A 24,861-nucleotide genomic window follows, 5' to 3' on the forward strand; every position below is an offset into this window, starting at 1 on the left:
TCATACCATGAGCTAGGACATGCTTCCAGAATCGCTGACATTGGAGTTGCGGTATTGTTGTTGACAATATTGGACATATTACATAGAGCATTGTCTCACATACACCATATATAGTCATATTTAATATAGTTCTACTATCTCCTGGTGCTGATAGACCATAAGTTTCGACTGCACCGATTGGCTTTCAAGGTTGCTTCGACGCTAACCCAATTCGATGCAGTGAAGCATAGCGTAGTTTCATTCTGCGCGAGATTCTGCGCGAGAGTTTCTCCCTTTGAAGACGAGCTGCAGTAAAGGCCTTTCCTCTTGATTCGCAAACGCAAAACCATATGAACAGTCTCTGAGGCTAAAAATAGAGAGTCAATGGAGAATCTTAAGGATACACTTTACTATTAAGTATAGAACTACAATAAATTTCAATGCACCTCACTCTATAAAAAGTCTCAACCGTTGGCCATCATTGGCTTGTCACCACCATCCTCACCATCAGGTTCACCAGCACCCTTTTCTTGATCTGCCTGGCGCATTGGCTCAACACCATGCTCCTCCTCCTCTTGCATCTCTTCACCACCACCATCGTTTTCACCATCACCATCATCTTCGCCGATACCCTTCTCTTCATCTCCCTGCTGCATTGGCTCGCCACCATCCTCTTCGTCCTCTTGCAGCTCTTCACCATCACTTTCCATTTGTACATCCTCCTCACCATCATCCCCTTCATCCATTTTCGCAAGACGCAAATCACGTATCAGCCCCTCAGCTCTAGCAGCTTCCAGCACAGCACTAGCCATAACCTTCAAATCTGCATCTGCAGAATCCATGGCTTGATCAAGATAATGAATTGCCAATGGAATATTCAATGGTGCCCCCAACGATCCCGTCAATAGACATGAAACGATGGGTATGAGACATGTTTCGTCATGTTCTGTTTCGTATGAAGATATGTATAGCAAGTATGGAGTTGGATCGTGGGGTTCATCATTGTCGTCTATCATGTCTGAGGAAGAGGCGCCTCTAGAAGATTCGATGGTTGGTAGCGGATGAGCAGACAGAAAGTCTGCCAAATCACGTAATCGTGGTGTGGATGATATTTTGGATGCTCTTAGCAAGAACTATTGGGAAACCAAAAAAAAACGTTGTTAAAAGATGCATTATGGGAAGCCCAAGAAACGGCTGTAACTTACTTGGAATGCTCTTCTCAAATCTACAGGCACACCATCACCCGTCACAAGCATATGAGCAGCAGAAAACATGCCCTTGACATCATACTTTTCACTAGCAAGTGAATAAAGTTCCAGTGCCTTAAGTTTACAATCCAGTCCTTCCTCAGAGGTGATTCTACCATCCCGATACAAGTCACCTAGAGCTATTAAAGACCCAGCATCTCCTAAAGCAGCAGCACGTTCTAAATGCTCTTTAGCTCGATCAGCCAAGATACATAAAGCGGATGGCATTGGTCGAAGTGCCATTGCCATTAACTGAGATTGAGCTTGCGAGTGTTGTTGTTGTGATGTTGGCGTTTTAGGCGATGCGCCATTCAACGGATTACGTCTAGTAGGTTGTTGTGGTGTTGTATTCGGTTTTTGCGGTGACACAAAAATTGATGAGGAAGCAATCAATACTTGCTCGTAATGAAAATTGGCGAGTTTAATCGTGGCATCAGAATCACCGAGCGAGACAGCATATTCCAATAACTCTTCAGCTTTTTTAGGATTTGCGGGTATGATTCTCTCATAGCCGTTTAAGAATATTGAGGCTGCTTGATGGGTTGATGATATGTCGCCCATGGCTGAAGCACGTAACAAGAGTTTTAGACATGTAGCGTGTCCTGGATTTCGTGATGTAATAGTATCATCATCAGGATCAGGATCATCGTCATCTTCTTCTTCTTCTGACGTGTCATCGTCGTCGCGATCAGATTCTCCTTCGTCTGTCTCGTCATCAATCTTCTTTGGAGCCTTTGAAGAGGAAGGCATTTCGCCAAACTGCCAATGCCAAGCAGCGAGTCTCTTGATACTATCTAGTTCATTGGTTGCTGCGACAACATGTGTCAGCAGCTTGATTGCTTTATGGGGATTATATCTTGCTCCCTGCATAGTAAAGAGTATCTCAGATTCCATTGGTATGCGACTGAGAGCAAGTTGAATGCCATACTTCTCCAGTCCAATAACAATTTGCCAAACTCTTGAGTGATGGCATGTGCTTTTGTCGAGCTCCTTCCTTATAGTACTATCGAATGTATGGTCGTTTAGATCAATAAATGCAATCATGATAAATCTGAATATATTTCATACCGAGAATGCCAGTTCCTTGTTGATCTTGACTTTTAAATCTTGATGACCATGAAACAAGCAATCACCAACAAATTGCTGTAGTGACGGATGCCGAGTTTCATCAGCTTTCGAGATGGCGTCCTCGAATGAAAATGGCAGGGCCTCTGATCCTGTCATATCTCTCTTGCTTCATAGGGCTTATGGAAGTCGTGTGCTTTTCAAAATGATCGAGTTTGATGATGTTGTCGCGTAAGGCCGAGCAATCAGATTTGCTTTTTTTTAAGGAAGAAATCTTGTTCCTTCGATTGCAGCAAGGACTGTTACCATATGCTTGGAAGGAAGAAATCACGTCAAAGAGTGCTCTATTCACTCACACCGCAACGGAAGGCGTCGGTTTCAACACGTATAACCGTTAATAATTTATACTTTGTATTGCATTGACCCGTGAACATCTTAGTTAGACCATAAGTATTATTCCTTTGTCAATTGCTCAACTTCCAACCAAAACACAGACTGACGTGGTAAACTACCACCAGACCTCCAACGGCCGAAGGCAGACAGCAAATCATAGCTGCCAAGCAACAATGCCCCCATCAACTGAGAACGGCGTCGAAGAAGTGGACCATCAAGCCGCAACTGAACCATGGATCTACGTCCCCAAACCAGTTAAACACGTTCGTGTGGTGAGTCATGCCAATTGTCTACTGGATTTGAGTTAGTCAAGCATATAAAAGCAGTTATATATGCTCCAACTTCGAGACTGAGCTTCATTCCCTGTGAAATGGCATGATGCGTGACTTTGTGTCGCACATCGACAATCGCACTGAAATCCAATTTGCTCTTTAACAAAATGGAGGAATTTAGCTTTTTCTTACTTGTAAATTCATGAATTTAGATTTGCATTGGTGCTGGTTGTAGTGGAAGTAAGCGTGGACGAACTGCTGAGCCTGTAAAGATTGGAACTTTAGATCTCATGCTTCGTTTTCTTCTAGTTTACATGTCATATGCTATACCTCGCAAACTCAAGAACGTGTCCCTCAAGGTGTATGAGAAGAACGCCGACCTTGGAGGTGAATCCATATTTGATCTGTTATTGGTGACTCTGGATGCTCAACTTTTTTTCAATGGTGGTTTAGGAACTTGGCTAGAAAATCGCTATCCAGGTTGTGCTTGCGACGTACCCGTAAGCTCTACCAAAACATTCACGTCACGCTATTCCCATATCGCCAAATCACAAACCAACACTCCTACTCTTTTCGTCATAGTCACACGGCTACTCATGGAGTTTCGCACTAAACCCAGAATGGAGTCGCTTCTACTCCCAAGCCGAAGAAATCTGGAAGTATCAGAAATCAGTCGCCAAGAGATTCGATTGTGAAAAGTACATGACATTCAACACGAAAATCAATGAAGCTGTCTGGGACGACAAGCGTGGTGTTTGGACTCTGTACGGGATTAATGAAGTCACATATGATCGAGTCAAGGACGAATGTGAGATCTTGATATCCGGAATGGGTGCTCTGAATACTTGGCGATGGCCTAATATAGAGGGGTTGGATTTGTTTGAGGGGAAATTGATGCATACTGCGCTATGGTAAGAAGTCTGCTTGGAGGGCACACAAGTCTTGTACGATTCCTGGGATGCGCTTTACTTTTTTGGCTTCATCAACTCAACATCCTTTATTGACTGCTTCAAACCTTCCAAAAAAAAGGGACACGAAATACTCTCTCGAAGGCAAACGTGTCATCGTCATCGGCACTGGAGCATCCTCGGTCCAAACGGTCCCCACCATTCAACCAATCGTCTCAGAACTAATCTTGTTCCAACGTCACGCTGGGTGGATTCCTCCACAAGCCGATGCCACTGGAATGGCTCAAGGCTCCAACTTGGAATATACAGAGGAGCAGAAGAAGTACTGGCGTGAAAATCCTGATAAACACAAGTGAGTATGAATGTCAATCTTGGTGTTGTTTTTGGGGATTTTTCATTGTTTCAATTACTAACGCTTATCAAATGAAAATGAATAGGGAGTTCTACGGTAAAGCGCACTGTCAACTACTGCACCAGACAAACACATTTCCCTTACTCTTTTACAACTTTCCAACCAGAAAACTTCAACGAAGGCTATGAAACCTTCTTCAAGACATTCATGATGAACTCTCCTGAAAACGTCAATTGGCAACGTGATGTGACAAACTATTACCAAACTATTATCAAGGATCCCAGTATCCGAGAAAGGTTACTGCCTTCGTATGGTGCGGTTTGTAGCCAGCTGAAGTCGGATTCTCTTCCGCGTGGGACTTACACCCTTCACACATTTTGATACCCAAACTTAGAAATCGGGTGCAGACGAATCACGCCCCACACAAAATACCTGCAAGCTCTTCAACAAAAGAACGTGAAACTAGTAACTGCCGGTATTAAAGAAATCACTGAAACCGGAGTCAGGACTGTTGATGGCAAGTTGTATGAGGCTGATGTTCTTGTAACGGCAACTGGATTCGATACGTAAGTGTTGAAATTCAAGGTCAAAATTTGACTTGTCAGTCTTGCAGCGTTTGGGGCTTTTTTTGTTGCGTCTATTGAACTAACACGACCACGATTTCAAACAGATCATTCATCCCACGAGTCAAAATCGTTGGCAAAAATGATATTTCTATTCAAGAGGCTTGGATGAATGTAGCTGAAGGCTACTTGGGGTATCAATGAACCTTTTAAACCAAAAACTCACGTATTCTCAGTCGAAATGGTTTCACTGATACGTCAACTCCACACGTTTTAACAGAACTGCAGTATGCGGCTTCCCCAATTACTACACCATCCTCGGCCCCAACACCCCTATCGGTCAAGCATCACTCCTTCCATATATGGAGTCTCAAGGAGACGTGAGCGTGCTATATATACCACAAGTTTTATTGTGCGAAATCCAACACTAACTCAAATCCTCTTACATCACACCAGTATATCATTCAAATGATTTCCAAAATGCAAGATGACGCAATCAAATCATTCGATCCCAAGAAGCAAGTCCAGAAGGAGTTCAACGAATGGACTCAGTATTTCTTGCTAAGGACTGTTTGGCAAGGTGGTTGTGCTAGTTGGTATAAGACTGATACAGGTGTGTTGAGTGTGGTCGTGGTTGACTCCTGGAGAAGAAATCCTGAGTAACTCTTTTTTTTGTAACAGGTGCAAACACTGCTATCTGGCCAGGTAGTTCGGGACATTTCAGAAACTTCATTGTGAAGCCACGATTTGAAGATTATGAAATTGTGTATGATCACAAAAATCGATTTGAGCATCTTCTTGGGTGTGGTCTCACTCGATGATGATGATGAGGTGGGGATGTGTTGGTGACATACGAGACTGTCTGTCTCTATACATGGTTTAGTGTTTGCTTTCTTTGAATACGTTTTGTAGTATTGTGTTGTCAATGAAGATTCAATAGGTCAAGTACGACTAGCACTTTCGATAAGGCGAAGTTGGTTTGATCTTACGCGAACACACAAGACAACGATGTGCTTTTTATACAAGGGGGTTTACATTTGAAATGCGACAAAGACTAATATTATATGCATGAAAGAAACAACACAACACCTCACATCTTGTTCACTAGCTGCTTTATGAAGGGCTTATGATCACTATTGATAAATTAGGATTAACAGATGAGAATTGGAAACTCATTACAACTTATAACAACACTTTACACTTACAGCATCGGCAGCCCATTCGTTCTCACGACGGATCTGTTCTTCTTCTTCAGCTGTGAAGTCGTTTTCAATGTTGAACATTTCACGGATCTAAGGGTCAAAAATATGTACATGAATAACATTGATCATCATGTCCATCATCGACTTGTAACAAGTCATCAGCTTATCATCACTTCCACGTGTGACAACTCATCATCCCCATTGATGAATCATCGCATTCCATCAAATCCAATCAAACGATTGTATGTACAATAGAACTTACTTGTTCGGGACTCTTGCCCTTGATCATATTTGCGACGGTTTTGCATCCAAGGTCCAAGAGAGGTTTGATGTCGAGATAGTTAGCGGCTAGGATGATTTCAAAGAGTTCTTCATTGTCGACTTTGATGAAGGCAGCATCCCATTCATCAATATCGTCAGTCTTTTTGCGAGCAGAGTCGAATTGGTCCTTGTCGTCTTCTGGTGGAGGTGCAGCATCATCCTTGTGATGTCCACAGTATTCAATGACCTAATTATAAATCATGATGAAATTGATTAGTGTATGTAAAGGAAAGATGTTTCGTTGTTGTTTCAAGTTGGGTGGTTTGAGTGTTTTGAAGTATGTCAAAGTGGCAAACCAATCAAGTCCAATGAAGCGCATCCAAATAATGGAATGACTTGATGGTACGATTGATAATCATATCCATTTTATCCCTCTCCACCCTTAATTAACAAACATGTCCTCGTAATCCTCCCAACGCAAAGTGAACTGTTTGATGTGCAACACTCAAGCAACCCAAGCGAAGCGATGATAACAATGAGCGTGCGTAGACAGATAGCATGATTGTTGCCTACCTTGCCAAGGATTCGACCAGATACGTTTGGTAGAGGGACAGGAGTGTCGCTCTCTCCAACATCTTCAAGCATATTCTTCAAGAGCATACTACGCTCGGCAGTAGTCTTTTCAATGGTGAAGGTTTGATTATCCTGGGAGATGAGTTTGACTTGAGCCATGTTGGAGCTAGGTGTTCCTTGTCTATGTGTTTGTTGGATGTTTGCGATCTTGATCCGTTGAGACACTAAGGTCAAGTTGGGTTTTGAGAGGCTCCTTGATTCCAGAGCGGCAACGCGACGTGCTGAAAGGCGAGTTATTATTATGCTAATAATTAAATTAAACTAGTTTGGCCGCGTTCAGTCACAAGAAAAAGTTCAAGTCACGTCGCGAGCTTGAGTGGGATTTTGATCAAGAATCGAGCATTCATGGGTAAAGGGTGATTCTGCATGGGATTCGAGCATTCGATTTCCCCATTGCATACGCTGCAAGTATAAAACGAGTCAACTAGCACTTGATAGAGCAAGCATTGAAGTACATTCGACAGATTTTATTTCGTACTACAACTAAACTTGTTGGCGGTATTTGTCAGGGCAATTTGCTTTGACGTTCTATTTCATGTGTTTCGACCACCATGCAAGCTACAGAGTAGCGAGCTTAGCACCTAACTATATCATAGACCATTCCGACCATCTCCCGCATTGTTCTCGGGTACCATAGGATCTTCAGGACTACAATATACCTCGTTCGTATCCATGTTTCTGAGCTGTGACCGGAAATCACGGGAAACAAACACAAGATATGTCTCCATCAATTTATCACATGCGTCCCAGAATGTTGACACTTTATGAGCTTCTTCAACACCGCTCAAACTCTCCACCAGACTACCAGCTTCAACAGCAGTATTCCAACTGTGCTTGATTTCGAGCCTAGCAGAGTTTCGTGGTGGTTTCAACGCACCTTGATGGAGTGCATTACCAGATATTGCACGAGTTTTTAGATCCAGATTCGTCAATTTAGTCAGAGTGGAGATGATGGCAACAAATACATCCTCTAACAGTCGCATTCATCCAGAATCAATACTTCGAGGTTGATGGTATGCTGCACTATGATACCGATCAAACGTGGCTCCAGCACATGCTGAGAGACGAAGACTTTTGAGTTGCCCTCCGCTTGAAGAGACAAAATTTGCGAATTCGCCTCGATTGGCATCTGCAGGTGACATATCTTCAGTACTTAAACTACGAAATGGCAGATGGAAGACGGACGGATCAATCTTCACGACTTCATCTTGTGGACTGTTGTGGGCCTTCTATGAATTGACCTTCTGACAGAAGATGGGGCAATACAGTCTTTGTAAACGTCACGTGATTTGATTCGAGGAGGTTACATACTTTATACGGAGCGATATCGACCTTTTCCAATAAGGAGTTATTATGTCACGTGATTTGATTCGAGGAGGTAACATACTTTATACGGAGCGATATCGACCTTTTCCAATAAGAGAGTTATTCTTTCATTGTTTCATTTGCTAAACCCGTACAAGCAGTAATTGGTATTTGATCCATCTGTTCGCCGCAGTTTCTATTCCACATGCCACTTCTATACAGCTCTCTAAGCGTCCATCGGACCCTCTGCACCCAATTGACCATTGTTAGCACCCAACTGACCATCCTCGTAGTTATCTCCCAACACACCGTCTTCAGGCCCAAACGGACCATCTTCAGGACCACGATGCACCTCGTTCGTGTCCAAGTTTCTGAGCGGTGACCCGAAATCAAAATAAACAACGACATTATATGTCTCCATCAATTTATCATATGCATCCCAGAATGTTGACACCTTTCGATCATCTTCAACACCCTTCAAACACTCTACAAGACTTCCTCCAGCTTCAAACCCAGTATTCCAACTGGGATTGATTTCGAGCCTAGACGACTTTCGTGGCCGTTCCAAACCACCTTCAGCAATAGCATTGGCAGATATTGTACGACTTTTACATACCAGTTCCAGGTTCGTCAGTTTCGTCAGAGTAGAGATGATGGCAACCAATACATCCTTTGACAAGTCAAAGTTATCCAGAGTCAAGACCTCGAGGTTGATGGCATGCTGCGCTATGAGACCGACATCAAACGTGGCTTCAGAATACGCTGAGAGACGAAGACTCCTAAGCTGCCCTCCCTTCGTAGATAAAAATCTCGTAAATTCACCTCGATTGGCATCTGCTACTGACATATCTACAACAGTCAATTTACTGAATGGCAGATTGAAGATAGATCGATCAATCTTTACAACTATATCTTGAGCAGTATGAGGGCCTTCTCCGAATGGGTCTGCGTCTTCCTGATCTTCTGATCGTGGATGAGTCAACACAATCTCTTCCAAGCTAGAGTGGTTTGCTTCGAGTATGGCACATATCTTATACGAAGGGAAATCCACTCTCGTCAATACAAGGGCTTGGAGGTGACGTCCCTGCTTCTCAAAGCAGTCAAGATGGTTGCAATTTATGAGGACGTTATTGAGCGACAGTTTACGTAGCTTACTATATATGTAAAATAAGTCAACGTGATTCCTTATATCGACTCCTCTGAGATCTAGCTTATTGATGGTATCTAGACTTTTGGCATTTAGAGCTACTATGAGAGGGTCAACAAGAGAGTGACCCTCCATTCCAGAATAGCTTCGATAAGTGAGCGACTCGAGTGGCTGTCGTTCTATAAAAGTGGCTATAGCATCCCAAGGTTCGTTCCTGTCGTATGACAACATCCTCATATCTTTGACAACAGGAGACTTCGCTGCGAATTCCTTGAAGTTCTTTGCTTCAAATAAACGTGGAGAAATGTCAAGTTTGGTAACGGTAGCAGGGAAGAGACCTATTACTGGCCCAACGGAAGGGAGATATACATGTTCTACATACGTGGCGTTGGTGCAAGAAGCGATCAACTTGATGACCGCATCTTTGCGAGATTGATCTCTGGCAGCCTTGATAAAACGATTTCTGGTAGCCAAAACAGGGGTTCGACCTTCTGCGAAGGGAGAGTACAAATGATATACCAGTGACTGCAATCTGAGAATTCGGACTTTAGAGAAGACATTCTGACTGTAAGATGTTGACTTTTGCAGATTCTCCAACATGAGAAGAATACAAGTTGCCTCAGAAGGTTCCTTGGTTTCATTTGTGGTAGTGCAACGCTAGTAAAATCGGAATAACGTTAGTATGCAGTCACAAAGTCAATACGCCGTCGTCCAGAGAGTCCATCACGCAGCCAAATGATGCTACGAGGGAAAATTTTACATACATCACCAATCTCATAATATAAGTGCTTGACAGCCATGGAATTCATATCTTTACACGTCCTTGCCATTGTATTGAGAGACGACTCTGCAGCCATTGATAGTATCATATCCCATATCTCGTTCGGCAGATGATGTTCTATACAATATTTGAAACCACATTCAAATGTCAAAACGAGAATATGAGGAGAAGACGTTGATGCGAAAAGCAAATTTGAGGTAGAAAGCACACGTAATTCGATAGAAAAGCACCAATTGACACGAATATTACAGTTGAAGAAAGAAACCATCTGCTTCTACCTTCATTCATGACCTGATTTTCAGCACTTCCCAGCATCTCAGTTTCGTTTGGCATTGATGCAGAGCTAAACGTTTATATTTGCTTAAAACAACATGCAAAAGAATAGACAATACATTGATTTAGTACGTACCGAGATAAATCTGAAGCCATCGCATCCGATTGCGAAGATTTCTGCATCTACTGCCTGGAGTGATTGACACGGTGTCTGTCAGCAAGCCTTTCCGGTATTCACGAGGGACATGCTTGATGACTTTTCTGATCGAAACGAGCTCAGAAAACAATTGGCGGATTGACGAATGAGGGGATGAAGCTGCTTCGTGACTTCTTGAAGTTGAAGGTGTGCCGAACGTGATTTTCTGAGTAGTTCGTTGACCAGCTGCGCGTCAGTTCAGGCAACATAGAAATATAAATTATATCTAATATTCTACTACTAATTGCTACTTTTTTCTGGCTTGAATGAAATAAGTCGTTCCAAAATGATAATTCTTCAGCTCCACAATTTCAAGTCCAGCCTCCCTAACCAGACCTTCAATCTCACGATTCCACCAGCAGCCCCATCGTTTAGAATGACTGTGAGCTTCTTTATCTAAAGCCTCGGCAATAAATGCATAGCTTTTACTAGTACCGTGCTCTAGCAATAGTACTCTACCATCACGCTTGACAACTCGATTCATTTCCTGAAGACATTTTACAGGATCCGGCATACTACACAGCCCAAAACAGTCGACTACTGTGTCGAACGAGTTGTCTGGGAACGGAAGTGATGAAGCGTCAGCTACAGCCAGTTTGATTTCTGGTAGTGCCTTGTTTTGTTTTGTCTCTTTCATTTTATAATATGCGACCTCCAACATGTTGGTGTTTATGTCGGTCATAGTCACGCTGTTGGTGGGAGGATGTTTGTAAAGCGACATGTTTCGGCCTGTTCCAGCTGCTAGTTCCAAAACACGACCCTACGATTCCACACTTTTGCTGATCAGCATTCAAATCCTGCTCAGCTCCATTTCAAAGCATCGTCATCAAGCGTACCTTCGCAAGTGCTGTAACTTGCTTCCTCCTCCTTCCGAGTCCCATAAAGAACTCATCCCACGAAATGGCATCATCATACCCTTTTGCAATATCGTCATATACAGACACTTGCAATTGCTGGAACTTTGGATCTCGAATAGTGGGCGGTGGTAATGGTATTGACTTGAGCTTGTTATAGTGGTAGCTGCCATACGATGCTGTGAAGAAGAGGAAGAATCCACCCGTGACGGATATTGGGAGATTCCTGAGACGTTGTAAGCGAGCGGTCATTCTACTATGTAGTGATGTGTGAGAGCGAGCGATACATGTGTTGCTAATGCATCTGCTGATGTTGTTCGCGAAAACTTGTTTGGCGACGTGTGGAAAACACAGTAAAGAGTCAAATCACGTGTATATGATGTATACGCGAGGGTGCAGTCATCATAACCATCTCTGATCGCTCAGATGAACCACATTGCGCCCCAAAAAACCAAAATTCCAAACCAACAACACGAGGACTCACGTTGCAACGAAGACACCATGAATAGCAATAGTAGCAGTAATAGCAAGCTTTCGATGACTTCTCCGTTACGTAGAAACAATTCTGGAGAGACACGGTTGACTACGACCTTCAATGTCTCAGGACAAATGTTTGAAGGTACGAATACTTGAACAGTGGACGTCAGTTGATGCGGGTTTTGTGGGTCATAATTGGTTATATGAATGCAATTTCAGTGTATTGAACTTGCTATGGAAACAATTTTGTTGCTTTGTATTGCGCCAGTTTTAACCCTGTCACAAATCAACACTGTTTCTAGTGAGCAATGCTCTCCTCAACAAATTTCCAAACTGCAAGCTCTCTATAATGGCTAACTCCACACGATCTATTGCTATTACGGCTCCTTCGTCAAAGTCTGATTTATTTGTGGACCTGAATCCTTACGCCTTTAATGTTGTTTTGGACTACATGAGGTAGATACCCTAAGCATACTCCGCTTAATGATATTCATATTCGAATATGTATCAGGAGCGCCGTTTGGGGATGCTCGTTTGCGATGCAACCTGGAACCCTACTCTGCCTGTGTTGAATCTTCACGACTGGACTGCAATCCTGTGACATTGCATATCGTTTACCAATCTCCTTTCCTGTTAGATACGGAAAACTCTACTGTCCGAGAAACGTCGCCAAAGAAGTAGTCGACTTGCAGCTCCGAGCACTCGACATTGAGATAAAAGCTGAAGTTGTCGAAATCGACGCCGACGACCTATATCCAACGACATCTTCAACAAATTTCAATATAAATGCATCAATAGAAGATCCAAACCAACCACCGCCATACACACCAAGCATATCAAACACCTATAATCGTAGCGACACAAAACAACCCATATCAACATCGTCCTCATCATCAGTACAGGCTCAGGTACAGTTATCATCAACTAGCAAACTCGAAAATCTGATAGGAGGCTGGCTATCTCCGATAGTAATCACACGGGCCAAGCGTGGGTTGAGAAAGCTGAAATTCTTGTTTGTACCAATGGGTGTAGAACTCACGAAAATAGCAGGCTTTGAATCTCTGTCGAATGATGGTGCACCTATTGAGATAGTGCATATGAATAGGAGTCATACTGAGGACTCTGAGAGTGTGGGTGATATAGTCTTTTTAACGTCATCAGGTACGCCAGAAGAGTTGGCGAGGTTGCTGGTACTTCGGACAGGGATTGTGAGGGCTGTACCAGAACTGCCAGAGATATTTACAAGGACTGAAAATCAGTTTGGAACTACCGAGTCGCAACGGCATCCTGCTCTCCTACTACATGTAACTTTGGCTTGAAATTGTACCAAAGTATGGTCAAACAGATATTGTTATAAGCATTTGTTACTGCGGTAGTACTTACAATAAAAACACACTCTCACAACTATATAAAATCCGCGTTTTAATTCAACATGTTAAAAAGAAGAACCCACGTCCAGTATGAATCATCAGATCAAAGCGTTCTCATCCCTTGATGCCATTCACTTGTTTGGTCGGTACCGGGGCTGGAGCTGGAGCAGTGGCTCCCTGCATGTTAGCCATCCAGGCTGGAGCAGTGATGCCTGTTTGTTCTACGAGAAAGGGAGCGCATCTGTTAGGATTACCTCGGGCCATAATCAATGAGAACAGCGCTATACCTTGAATTGTAGTCAAAAGAGGTGGGATGCTTTGAAACACATCTCGAATAGGTCTCATCGTGTCAGTTTCTAACGAAAAAGCAAACATTGGAAACTAGCATATCGCTGTTGAAAAGCATACAAAAGCACATACCACCATTTGAAGATCCAGTATTCCAAACGGTAATCTTGGGTTGCAGCCCCCGGATCGCTTCAGCATTCGATTTGGCCAGATCCAAGTACAATCCCTTGTCCAGCATCAAGTAATCTAAAACCGCTCGTTCACTTCCAAGAGCTTGCTTCAGACGGTTGAGACCAGATGCTTGAGCTTCATAGCTAAAAAACAGCCAGATTTCCATCACAATTTGTTCCTACAATCATCATGAAGAGATGTGCTTGAGACTTACATTGCAAGAATACCCTCTGCTTCTTTAGATTGTTGATACAGCTTTCCCTCGGCTGTTTTCGTGCGCTCATACAGCTCTCCATCGACTTGTCGTTGTTGTTTGTATAAAGCAGCATCGGCCATAGTAATCGTTCCTTCAGCATCGACCTTGGTTTTGGCCAAGACATCACTTCTCTGCTTTTCAAGCGTCATGGCAGCCAATTTGATTTCAAGTTCCTATGTGAGTATAATATAGTTAGCAAAAAAATATATGACTGAAGAGCAACGGCCTTTCGTACCTTTTGGAGATCAGCGTCCACGACTTGAGCTCTCTTATCAGCTTGAATACGTGCTAAAAGCACACTATTGTCAATTTCAATGTTCTTCGTAGCGAGACTTCCTTGAGCTTTAGCAACATCGGCCTTCTTCTCATTCTCATAGATGACCTTTTAGGAGTTCGAATTTGAGTTTACTGATACGAGGGTTTGAAAGCACGGTGGCCTGATATGGTGCATACCGTGTCTGCTTCGATTCTAGCTTGCTCTCGACGCGTAAGACCAGACCGTTCCTAATTAGATCACGAATTTTAGGCTGTGTGGGCAAAACTACAAGGCTATAGTTCTTTTTTTTTATACCTTTTCCCCAACGTCTCCTCGGTATTTGGCTTCAGCGACGTCCACTTTGGCTTGATTGACGACGCCTTGCTCTGTCTTCTGTCTCAGGAAATGGAAGTACTCGGATCCGGCTGTGTCCTAAGAACGAAGGTTTTTAGCGAGCGATGCTGGGTATGCGAGGTGTCGATGAACAATGGTCACGAGGTTAAGCTAGAGTAGCTGTGATCACTCACTTGGAGCTGCTTCACGTTGGCTATAGTGTTGAAAAGGTGGTTAGATCATGGTTTGGCACAACCATCGCATGATTCACTCTCTGGATCGAAACACTCTGGATCGAAAAACGGCTTTCTCAAATCAAGCGCTCCTACTCACCGTTATAGATGAAGAGCCCAAATTGATCTAACTGATAATTTGAGAAAGAACTGGTTAAGCAATGGGCCGAAAAGTAGGTGCGATCACACCAACATACCTCGCTTTGCACATTCTTGATAACTTGCTCCTTAAACAACTTCCTCTGCTGAAAAATCTCCTCCATAGTCAGCGAAGCAGCAATCACACGTGTTTCCCCCTCTATAACACCCCGAACGAGCTCCTCCAATTCATTGCTCTGGTTATTTTTATCAAACGATCCACTCAGGAGGCGTGCGTACTTCTTGAGCGCATCTTGGTCTTGATCTCGGGGCCCGATCGTGAAGACAGCGGGGAGTGTAAATTCTAATTTCTCAGCGCTCATAGCTTGTAGCGAGAGAGTATAGTTTACCGGGGACACACTGAATACAGTGACGCGTTGGAAGGGATACACCCAGCATTTCTTGCAGAGATAGATGTCCTCGACTCCCATTCCAGTTTTTATGAGAAATTCATTTGCCTAGGTGGTTAAGAAACAGACATTGTCAGAAATTGTGTTTTTCGTTGATGTTTGGAGATGTGATGATTACAGAGATTTAGACGATAGTTCCAACGAACGCTACTATAGATAAGTGCTCCGAGAGGTGTTATCCACACTTGCGGTGAGCAGATCTCTCCGCATGCGCCTTCCCTCGTCAACCTCAAACCTCAACAAACAACCAGAAACGCGCATCCGTCAAATTCAACCAACAACTTACTTTGGCGACTATGAAGGAGGGGAATGGAGACATTTTCAGATATTGTCACTGCCTTTCCCGAGTCTTTGGCTCTAATTGACACTTTTGTTACTGCTGAGAATTCACTGCCACACCGCGCTTTTGTTTGACTGTAACTGAAACGCTGGCTGGAATCCCGAGTCTACCAACTGAACGTGACTGACTGGCTGATTTACACAGCTTTGAAGCCTCGAGTCGTGTCCATGCAAAAGGAAAGGTGGTGTATTGTTGCGTGGTGAGTTATATAAATTACAAAATTACACGGTAGATCGTTCAAAGTTGATTTTCTCTAAAAAGTCAGCAGGAAGTTTCAGCCTGCATCGACTCTTGAATATAGACAGCGTCTGATCTCTCACAATATCCTCTACGGTCCTCTCGTTCAACATCTGGCGTCGACGAGCCTCTATCTCCCCAAGCGAATTCTCCAGCCTCAAATCACGATGACCAGAGAGCCGCACTGTCGCTAAAGACGTCTTCTTTTCATCAATCTCGTCAGAAACGACCTTGATGCATCGGTTTATGAGCCTATGTGTTGCAACGAAGTCAGTTTCGGTCATCCAAAGCAAGTTCGATCGACAAAGCGACCAAAGGCAGCTCTCTCCTGAGAGTTAGAAGCGGCTGGTAGACTCGTACCTCTCGCGAGACTCGTAAGCGGCATGAAGCTGGACTAGAAACATTTGGCAAGCTTGATGTGGATCCTTTTCCCTCATTACAGCGTTTATCCTACAATTGAAAACATAAGTTCCATGGTTCATATTACAAATGGACAGTACGTTTACTTGCTTGGGCACAATATCGTCGTCTAGTACTCTTGCATGTCGTAGAGTTTGTTTGAAAAGACTACATATAGAAGTGCCGGCCAATAAGTAAGTTAATATGAAGAAGAGCGATCGGGCAAGGTCATACCTAAAGTCATCGCATATGCTGGGATCCTCCTCCATCTTCTTTGGTCTGTTGGGCTACTTACTTGTTAACACGAAGCAATCTCGAAAAGTTCGCAGTTCACATCAGATTGTAGGTTCTTAAAACGGGCAGGAAACATTCATTTCACGTGATTTCACGCGTTCTAGATCTGAAAGTAGCCTCCATTGAGTCGACAACTTTGAGCTAGGAACTTGCATGCGTCACCATCTTTCGTTGCCATCAAAAAGTCTGTTGATACATGAAAAAGCACTAATTGTATTCTAATCTACGGCGCATCAAGAGCCTATTTATCACTTCAGAGTATCAAAATGAGTGCTTAAGGGCTGTCTGTTTGTGAATCGCCAAGTCGTCTAGTTGGGAACATCCATTCTGTGAATCCGACGGAGCAAACAAGGCTTCACATCTTCTCTCATAGCATTCTCAACAAGGTATACAACGTGACGACAGATTCTGCTTTGATTCAGAACGTGATTCTCTGCCTTACTAGAACTAATCGCCAACATCAAAATTTATCAGCTAGACGCAAAACGTCAAAAATGAAGAGGAGGACCACATCAAAGTCACTTGCAGCATCGTCTGAGCCCGATAAAAACTCTCCAGTCCATGTCACGGACAGGATCTACAAATCACTGGACCTGCTACCCGAATGGGTGTTATCACGGTCTAACCAATACATTCTCAGCCACTATCGAACAGTGACATACTCATACACCAAATGTGCCCATTCGCTATGGTACCTGCATAACGAATTTGGGAATATCTGGACGCATTTACTTGGATCTTTGGCTTTTTTGATTTTATTTCTCGTCACGTTTGGATCCACGACTTGGACTGAGAATTGGTCGACGCATCTGCCTGGATTCACGCTGCCTGTCGGCCATGTGCCATTTATACCACCAGGGTTATCTTGGAGTCAATTATCTGGTGATAGGTGGAGTGATGTCACTGTGACTTCGGTGTTCATGTTGTCGGCAATCGTCTGTTTGGTACTGTCGACTCTGTTTCATCTCTTTTGGTAAGATTGCAAAATTATGTCCTGAACTCTTGAACCTGTGCTGACAATTTTGGCCTTCACAGCAACCATTCTCCTGGAGTGTCACTTGGCTGGAACCAACTAGACTATTGTGGGATTGTGGTACTAATAATGTATGTATAGCATCATCTGGAAGCTCAATCTCAGTTCAAATTCAGTTCAAATTCAAGGATTTCAACTCTCGTTTGAAACATATAGTGGGTCTTATATTCCAGTTCTGCACTATGGATTCTACTGCCGTCCTTCATTGCAGATATTGTACATGTCTGGGATTGTCATATCTGGCATCGCTACGGTATGATGTTGCAAAACTGACCATGCTTGTTGAAATCGGTCTTGATGGACCAGAAGCACTCAATACCGGTCTTAGATTGGTGTGGTTATTCTTCCTACTTTCTATGCTAGAAAATGGCTCTGGCTGCGAACGGTACGGTGAAGCGACTCTCGTCTTCTGAGTTTCAACAACCTTTGCAAGCCAACAGTATTCGACTTACTCGCTAACATGCAAGCTTGCAGGGTCTATTTCTGGTACTGGGACTTTCAGGAATAATACCTGTTATACATGCCATTCAACTCTATGGCGTCTCATTCGGCAGTAGAAGTTTCTCGATCGGGCCACTTGTACTAATGGGATTTCAGTATGTGCTGGGAGCATTGATGTACGGCCTGAAGATCCCAGAACGTTGGTGGCCAGGAAGGTTCGACCTGTTTGTAAGTCGAACAATCGGAATGTGGCCGAAATTACATGCATCTTGTCTTGTTTGCTGAATGCTTAATTTTTGTTAGGGTCATTCACATCAAATCTTCCACGTCCTGGTTATTACTGCCGCGGCAACGCATTATATTGGTGTATTGGAAGCTTCAAGATTTTGGCATCAATTGGATCACAGGTACATATGTTTTTCGATTTCGCATTTATTAAGGTTTAACTGTTACTACTAGATGTGAGATGGTGCCGTCTCTAATAGCATATTTCGAGGGTCTGAAACAATAATAACTTAAAATGGTGGTCTAAAATCATGACTGAAATTCGCGGACTGATTGCAAGATCTACGACATGTTAAGTCCGAAGTTTTGATATTAACGTTTAGACGCTGCGTGTAGATCATCCAAACAATTAAGAACCTTCTTAGCTCATTCGGCGGCAGATCACGAGCTCAAGTCCCATGCTTCGCGCCAAGAACCTTAACACGAAAAACCTTCACATCTCGACGGCACATCTTGACCACTATTTAATCTGCGGCGAAAGCACTCAACTTCTAACATTCAAAAAACAACTTCTGCAAAATAACATAACAACCAATCTCTAATACTGTACGTATGAACTTACATCTCTTTCATCGCACCGCATTGCATTGCATCGCATTGGTCTGATAATAACTAACGCCTTCCACCAAACAGCTCTCCGGAAAGCAAAACAAGAACATCAAACATGTCTAACTACAACCAAGGAATCCCAAACACCAACGGAAACAACCTACCAGGTAAGATCTGTCGTCCTTCTGATTTTCACTTGTTGTCCCATCTGAAGAAGCCATCCTGATTTCAATAGCTGGAGGCATTCTCGGTAGCTCAAACAACGCACACACAACTGCTGGAAACTACTTGCCTCACTCAACTGCCGGAACTACACAAGGAACCACTGCTTTCGGCCAACCCTCATACGGTCAACAAAATGCCTATGCTCCCAACAACGCTGTTGGTGCTGGTGTTAATGGACAAGCACCTTCTACAATGCATGGCATGAAGGAAGAAGTTTTTGGTGCTGTAGAGGTAAGATCGTGAAAAGTCTCCTCTACAATTGTAACATGTAACCTAACCTTAAACAAATAGGCTGGTGTTGGCAAGCTCACCGGCAACCTGGACAAGCAAGCTGAAGGAGATGCACGAAAAATGGCCGGCGCACAGGAGAAGATCGCTGCCAAACAAACTCGATAAATTCATCCAGTATAAAGTCACTCTTGAAATTTCTCCACAATATGCTCATTTTGTAAAACATCATTGAATATGCACAATATAGTCCACGTAAAATCGTAAATCACTTGCATTTGAAAGCGACTCAACTTTGAAATTGTACATCAGTTGCCTTTTAAAGCGACTATGTAATGTGGGCTGTTTTTAAAGTTGCAGCTGATGATGTTTGGCAACGAGCAACAAGCTGGCCGAGTTGAAAGGTAGGATATAATGGAAATATGAGGTGATCAATGTCATCAGTAAGGCAGTCTAGAGGTCCATCCACCGATGACCATTTACAAAGTTTCGTTTTAACCTCGAAAAGCAAAAGAGTGTTTCATTGCAGAATTCTGAGGGAAACCATTGGCAACGGGTCCTGCCAAGACATCATTCGGTATGTAGCGATTATAGCCGATAGTCGGAGGAGCTATCGCTGGTCTGGTAGCAATCTAGCACTAGCAGCAGGACTTTGCAACGTTGCATTTGGACGTTTTGATTACATTGGGAATATTTGGTACGCCGTAACAAGTCATTTTAACTAATGTTTACATTGAACATGCTTTGAACTCAATACTTCCGTCAAATCATCAGCACGCAGGCACTACACAGAGCAAACCAGCTCCGACATAACTTTGTCAAAAACTCGTCTTACCAGTCGCAACAGAACAAAATCACGTCGGGCCCTCTATTCACATTTAGTGACGAATTATCCACCAGATCTAATGTCTGTACCGGGTTTCCCCTTCAAGCATCAAGACACCTTGCAACATCATAGTAAACGCAGCATTCATGCCCTTGCAGACCGCTCGGAGCTCTAGAACATCTTGGATTCAACGCTGCTGTTACGCTTCTGAGTTATTAAATGGTCTATGGAGGTCTGAAACGAAGGTAAGACAGGGAAGCCGTCTTTGCCAGAGTACAGTGCAGTAAGGTTGGAAGCTGAAGGAGGAGATGAATGTGAAGAGACTGCTCACCAAAGTGAGCGTACCTGCCCTTTTGATTTCAGAACGAGTATATCACTCTCGCGATTATCACCAAGCTCCCGTGTATGAGGTCGAAGTGACATTTGTTTCAAACTCCTGTTGCTGTCGTCTGGCTAATCTATACGAGACTAGGCACTGGCAACAAAGCATCCAAAGTCACGCAATCGTACTTGTCAGTTCCTGTTCCGATTGGTATTCGACCACTCTTTGACGCTCTAATGTGAAGCTAGCCAGTCAAACCAAACCATGGACCAACATGTGATCGCTTTTGCAGACCAGGAGCACTTAGGGCAGATATAGTCGTACGGGCTCCTGGATGTCTCTCTTCGTATCTTTTCATATCCATTTGGAAGCCAATACCATGGTTGCTTGTCGATGCTAAAGCCCCCCATCGCCTGTACAAGCACGTGTAATATCTTCTAAACATCACGCGAGGCTTCCCTGGTTTGTTTATGAAGATCGGCACGTTTTGTGTCGAAAACCTGTTGGCTTCTCGTGACAATTGGTTTTCAACAGCCCCTCACCTAGCAAACACCGATCCATTCAAATGGCGTAGCCTCTCAATGTCGATCTTTTAAAGATACCTTCAGCAGGGGAAGCTAAACCTTGAAGACGTGAAACAATTTGGAGGGGAGAATGCCAGAAGCAGAGTGGACGCATCAGATCTCAAAAGCATATGGGATTTAAGTCGTTCGAATGTACACCGCGATTGTATCAGGATTGTAGGAGGTGGTAGTTGTGCTGTACTAGTATTAGACGTGAAACTGCTTCATGGCTTGTGTTTCGGCATGTGCTCACAGCAACCATAAAACTTGATGACTTTATACAACGTGTTTGATCGACAAAACGAAGTTAAATACAGAATAGGCTGTCTCGAAATTAGATTGCGTGCTGTCTTGAGTCTTGGCGGTTGAAACACATCAGCTCGCCGAAAACCCCGAATTGAACCTTCTTTGTCGTTTACACAGATGGTATGTAAACGAGAACTCAGAAAATACACACACTAACGCTCTGACGCGTCAAAATCGAACTGGTACGTACCTGATAGCAAACACATAACCGCGTGGGTGTGTATGGCGTTTTGAGTTTCCATATAAAGCTTAAAAAGATTGTCTGCAAATCATAGACTACCAATAGGAACCTTATACCTTCCATCTTATTCTGCGGCAGAACACGTGCAAATTCATGCTTGTTGTGCCAGGAACCTTCAAAAAACCTTCACTAACTTAAGTTCTGCGGCGAAGCTTCAAAACCCCTATTTAAAGCGACCAACTTTCACATTTGCAAAAACACAATACAAGCAATCGAAGAACATTAAAACTAAGAACTACTCCAAACACTCAAACAAAACATAAAACATGTCTGCCTACAACAGTAACTCTCTTTCTGGCTCAGGATTGACCGGTGATCGTCTCGGTATGTTTGATTGCTATGATCAATATGGTTCACAGACGCATTGTCACGATGTTTGCCTTATACGCACGTTCTAACCTCTTCCACTTTCTATGTTCACAGGTAGTAACCCAACCAGCACCTCCCAAGATGCTCTCGCTGGCAACGCTGGTTACGGAATCGACAACTCTGCCACAGGCCTCAACTCTTCATCCGGAGTTAACTCGTCATCTGGTCTTACCGGTTCTACTCAATACGGCAACACTGGCACTGGCTACTCTGCCACAAGCCAAGCTGATGTGGGAAGTTACGGCAACTCTGGCCTCAACTCTGGTCTTTCTGGAACTACTGGATCTACCGGAACTGGTTACTCCACCAGTCAACCTTCTACTGGAGCCTCTGCATACTCTGGTTCCGCCACTGCTCCATCTGGTTATGGCCAAGACACTGGATATTCCACCAACGCTACTAGTGGATCCAACAACAACACTTTTGGATCTTCCAACACTTCTGGTACTGGTCCAGATGCACCTTCAGCCATGCATGGTATGAAAGAAAAAGTCTTGGGCGCAATGGAGGTCAGTCAAAGCTCTAAATTCAATCACCATGGTTTTTACCATACCATGTTTTCAATCACTGCTATCAAGATTTTAAACGTATCTCCGTCAATAATAGGCTGGTGTTGGTAAACTGACCGGCAACGTGGACAAGCAAGTTGGCGGCGAACAACGCAAACAGGCTGGAGCACAGGAACAAGAAGCTGCCAAGCAAGTCCGCAATTAAGGGTACGTCAGTTGGATACTTCGCCTGGAATTCTTCACAAGCACCAAATTAAACATCTCGGTTCATCCAATTTAGATCTTGCATCATGTAAAAACTCTCTTGATTCCTCTTGGTATCCACAAAATTGTTCAAATTGTACAATCACAATAGTTTGTGCGCAATAAAATGCCCCATAAATCATACGTCCTGTGTGTCTTCAGGCTTCATTGCGATATCTCCGAATTTCCATTCAACGGCTATACGATGTTGATTGAGAACTTTGTAGTTTTAGCAAACAGCCATTAACATATGGAGCTGTTCAATAAACCATTGGTAGTGCCACCATATTGATTTCCGAACATGTGACATCTGTGACCACCCACCACCACTACCAGTCAAGTGCAAGAAATATTACCAAGACAAGATATTTAAACGGTATGTAGCCACAATAAGCGGGTGCGGCATCGCTGGTTTAATCGCAATCAAACTCTGAACAGATGCTTTTGAAATTGCTGCACACCAACGTTTTTGATTTCATCGAGACTATTCTAGGACCCAACCAAAACAAAACTACCAGGTACATTTGAAGTAGTTAAATTCACAAGCTCACCGGCACTCATATACTCTGTACGCAGCCACCACACTGAACAAATCAGCTTTAATATGACTTGGATCAAATTCTTGAGAAGCGGACGCAACTGAACTATTTTCGTCGGCCAGTCCAGAAGACGTCTGTAATATTGTAAAACTTTCAACTCGTGATCTTTGCACAGGTTGAATGTGCTTTGGTAGAATGTTCACACGTGTGGATAGCACCTCGCTCTGGCACAAAACACCAACATACATACTCTCACAAAAGTTCACAACAAGGCGAAAGCACAAGTCAAGAAAAGAACAACTACCAAGTAAGCTCTACAGTATATCAGTATATTATGTGTCGAATCCCAACAGAGCACAACTGACTGTTGCAAAACCCTCAACACTAGCTCCCATACAAGACAACCAACAAACTTTACACCAAAATCATTGAAATCATGTCTCCTACTCCAGACTACAACCAGAGCAACGTCACTGGCATGACTGGCAAGCTTCCTGGTAAGTGCTAAATGCGCGAAAGTCAACATTTATGAAGCATCGATAAGGTCTTACACGACCGCACGAACGAGCGTACGGTCTAAGCATTTGGGTGATCGAGAAATCACAATCATCGCTTCGATGATATGCTGCCACATATGAATCATTCTGAACCTTCATCCCCACCTCGATCTCTCTGACATCGTGGTAACACTCACAATCTCCAAATAGGTGATACATCAACCGCTAGTGAAACTCTTAGTGGCACCACTGCATCTGGTCACCCCTCTTCTACTACTGCTGGATTATCTGGATACGACAACACTTCATCATCTACTACTGGATCTACATTCGTCAGCACTGGAACTGGATATTCGGCCACCAGTCACCCAACTTCAGGAACCCACGTTAGTGGACCTGGAACCACTGGAACTGGACACTCCACCAGTCACCCAGCTGCTACGACAGGAGGATACTCAACTTCCACAACAGCTCCTTCATCAATTACTTATGGTCAAGACACTGGATATTCTTCAGGCACTACTACTGGTTCAGACGCTCCTCCTTCTGCCATTCATGGAATGAAAGAAAAGATGATGGGTGGTGTCGAGGTAATGCAGATTCAGAACATCATCGACAGGGTAAATGACATCATTGACTTGATAGACCGGTATTGGCAAAATGACTGGGAATGTTGAAAAGCAAATGGAAGGCGAGCAACGTAAGCTTGGTGGGCAGGCTGAACAGGAAGCTGCCAAGGCTGAAAAGGAAGCTGCCAAGCAAACTCGCTACTGAGAGTAAGTTACTTTGGCAGCTGGTCTTTTGTTGGCAAGATGAAGCCTCAAGGATGCCAGTATCTTTCTTGGCTCTGCAAGTCTCTTACAACTTCTTCTTTGAAAACAGTCAGATCCACGATTGAATCAGCAAGTATCGCTGCTCACCATCTATTCCTTTTACTACAGCCTTCTCCTCAAAACTCTCTTGGTTCCTCCTGGTATCTATCCCAATTTGCTCAATTTTGTAAAGTAGTTCCTGCATGTACAAAGAGTCCATAAAATCACAAGAACGTGAAT

At 43.5% G+C, this 24,861-nt stretch overlaps 6 protein-coding genes across 6 annotated transcripts; 2 read left to right on the forward strand and 4 right to left on the reverse strand.

Annotated features, from left to right (window-relative positions):
- Window positions 1-443: 443 nt before the first annotated feature.
- On the reverse strand, window positions 444-2,450 carry SmJEL517_g00272 (uncharacterized protein; the record flags this gene model as incomplete). The annotated part of the gene is made up of 4 exons (XM_031166202.1): window positions 444-1,112; window positions 1,185-2,090; window positions 2,155-2,229; window positions 2,295-2,450. The coding sequence occupies 4 exons, from the start codon at window positions 2,448-2,450 to the stop codon at window positions 444-446; spliced, it is 1,806 nt and encodes a 601-aa protein (XP_031027679.1).
- A 407-nt stretch (window positions 2,451-2,857) lies between these two features.
- Window positions 2,858-5,600, forward strand: SmJEL517_g00273 (uncharacterized protein; the record flags this gene model as incomplete). The annotated part of the gene is made up of 13 exons (XM_031166203.1): window positions 2,858-2,956; window positions 3,169-3,196; window positions 3,266-3,343; window positions 3,410-3,456; window positions 3,539-3,867; window positions 3,986-4,216; window positions 4,302-4,312; window positions 4,383-4,529; window positions 4,611-4,782; window positions 4,887-4,973; window positions 5,060-5,159; window positions 5,236-5,392; window positions 5,461-5,600. 13 exons carry the CDS (start codon window positions 2,858-2,860, stop codon window positions 5,598-5,600), a joined length of 1,626 nt encoding a protein of 541 aa, XP_031027680.1.
- Window positions 5,601-5,909: 309 nt separating this feature from the next.
- SmJEL517_g00274 (uncharacterized protein) lies at window positions 5,910-6,974 on the reverse strand (the record flags this gene model as incomplete). The annotated part of the gene is made up of 4 exons (XM_031166204.1): window positions 5,910-5,912; window positions 5,985-6,071; window positions 6,244-6,489; window positions 6,816-6,974. 4 exons carry the CDS (start codon window positions 6,972-6,974, stop codon window positions 5,910-5,912), a joined length of 495 nt encoding a protein of 164 aa, XP_031027673.1.
- Window positions 6,975-10,824: 3,850 nt separating this feature from the next.
- On the reverse strand, window positions 10,825-11,683 carry SmJEL517_g00275 (uncharacterized protein; the record flags this gene model as incomplete). The annotated part of the gene is made up of 2 exons (XM_031166205.1): window positions 10,825-11,337; window positions 11,414-11,683. 2 exons carry the CDS (start codon window positions 11,681-11,683, stop codon window positions 10,825-10,827), a joined length of 783 nt encoding a protein of 260 aa, XP_031027674.1.
- Window positions 11,684-11,932: 249 nt separating this feature from the next.
- On the forward strand, window positions 11,933-13,227 carry SmJEL517_g00276 (uncharacterized protein; the record flags this gene model as incomplete). Its single annotated transcript, XM_031166206.1, has 3 exons — window positions 11,933-12,050; window positions 12,211-12,364; window positions 12,546-13,227. The coding sequence occupies 3 exons, from the start codon at window positions 11,933-11,935 to the stop codon at window positions 13,225-13,227; spliced, it is 954 nt and encodes a 317-aa protein (XP_031027675.1).
- Window positions 13,228-13,392: 165 nt separating this feature from the next.
- SmJEL517_g00277 (uncharacterized protein) lies at window positions 13,393-15,682 on the reverse strand (the record flags this gene model as incomplete). The annotated part of the gene is made up of 11 exons (XM_031166207.1): window positions 13,393-13,499; window positions 13,566-13,634; window positions 13,699-13,880; window positions 13,952-14,166; window positions 14,229-14,375; window positions 14,447-14,497; window positions 14,565-14,681; window positions 14,777-14,796; window positions 14,916-14,946; window positions 15,013-15,411; window positions 15,650-15,682. The coding sequence occupies 11 exons, from the start codon at window positions 15,680-15,682 to the stop codon at window positions 13,393-13,395; spliced, it is 1,371 nt and encodes a 456-aa protein (XP_031027676.1).
- Between the last annotated feature and the right edge of the window lie 9,179 nt (window positions 15,683-24,861).

The sequence above is a fragment of the Synchytrium microbalum genome (assembly GCF_006535985.1).
Source record: "Synchytrium microbalum strain JEL517 chromosome Unknown SmJEL517_scf0001, whole genome shotgun sequence".
NCBI classification, from domain to species: domain Eukaryota; kingdom Fungi; phylum Chytridiomycota; class Chytridiomycetes; order Synchytriales; family Synchytriaceae; genus Synchytrium; species Synchytrium microbalum.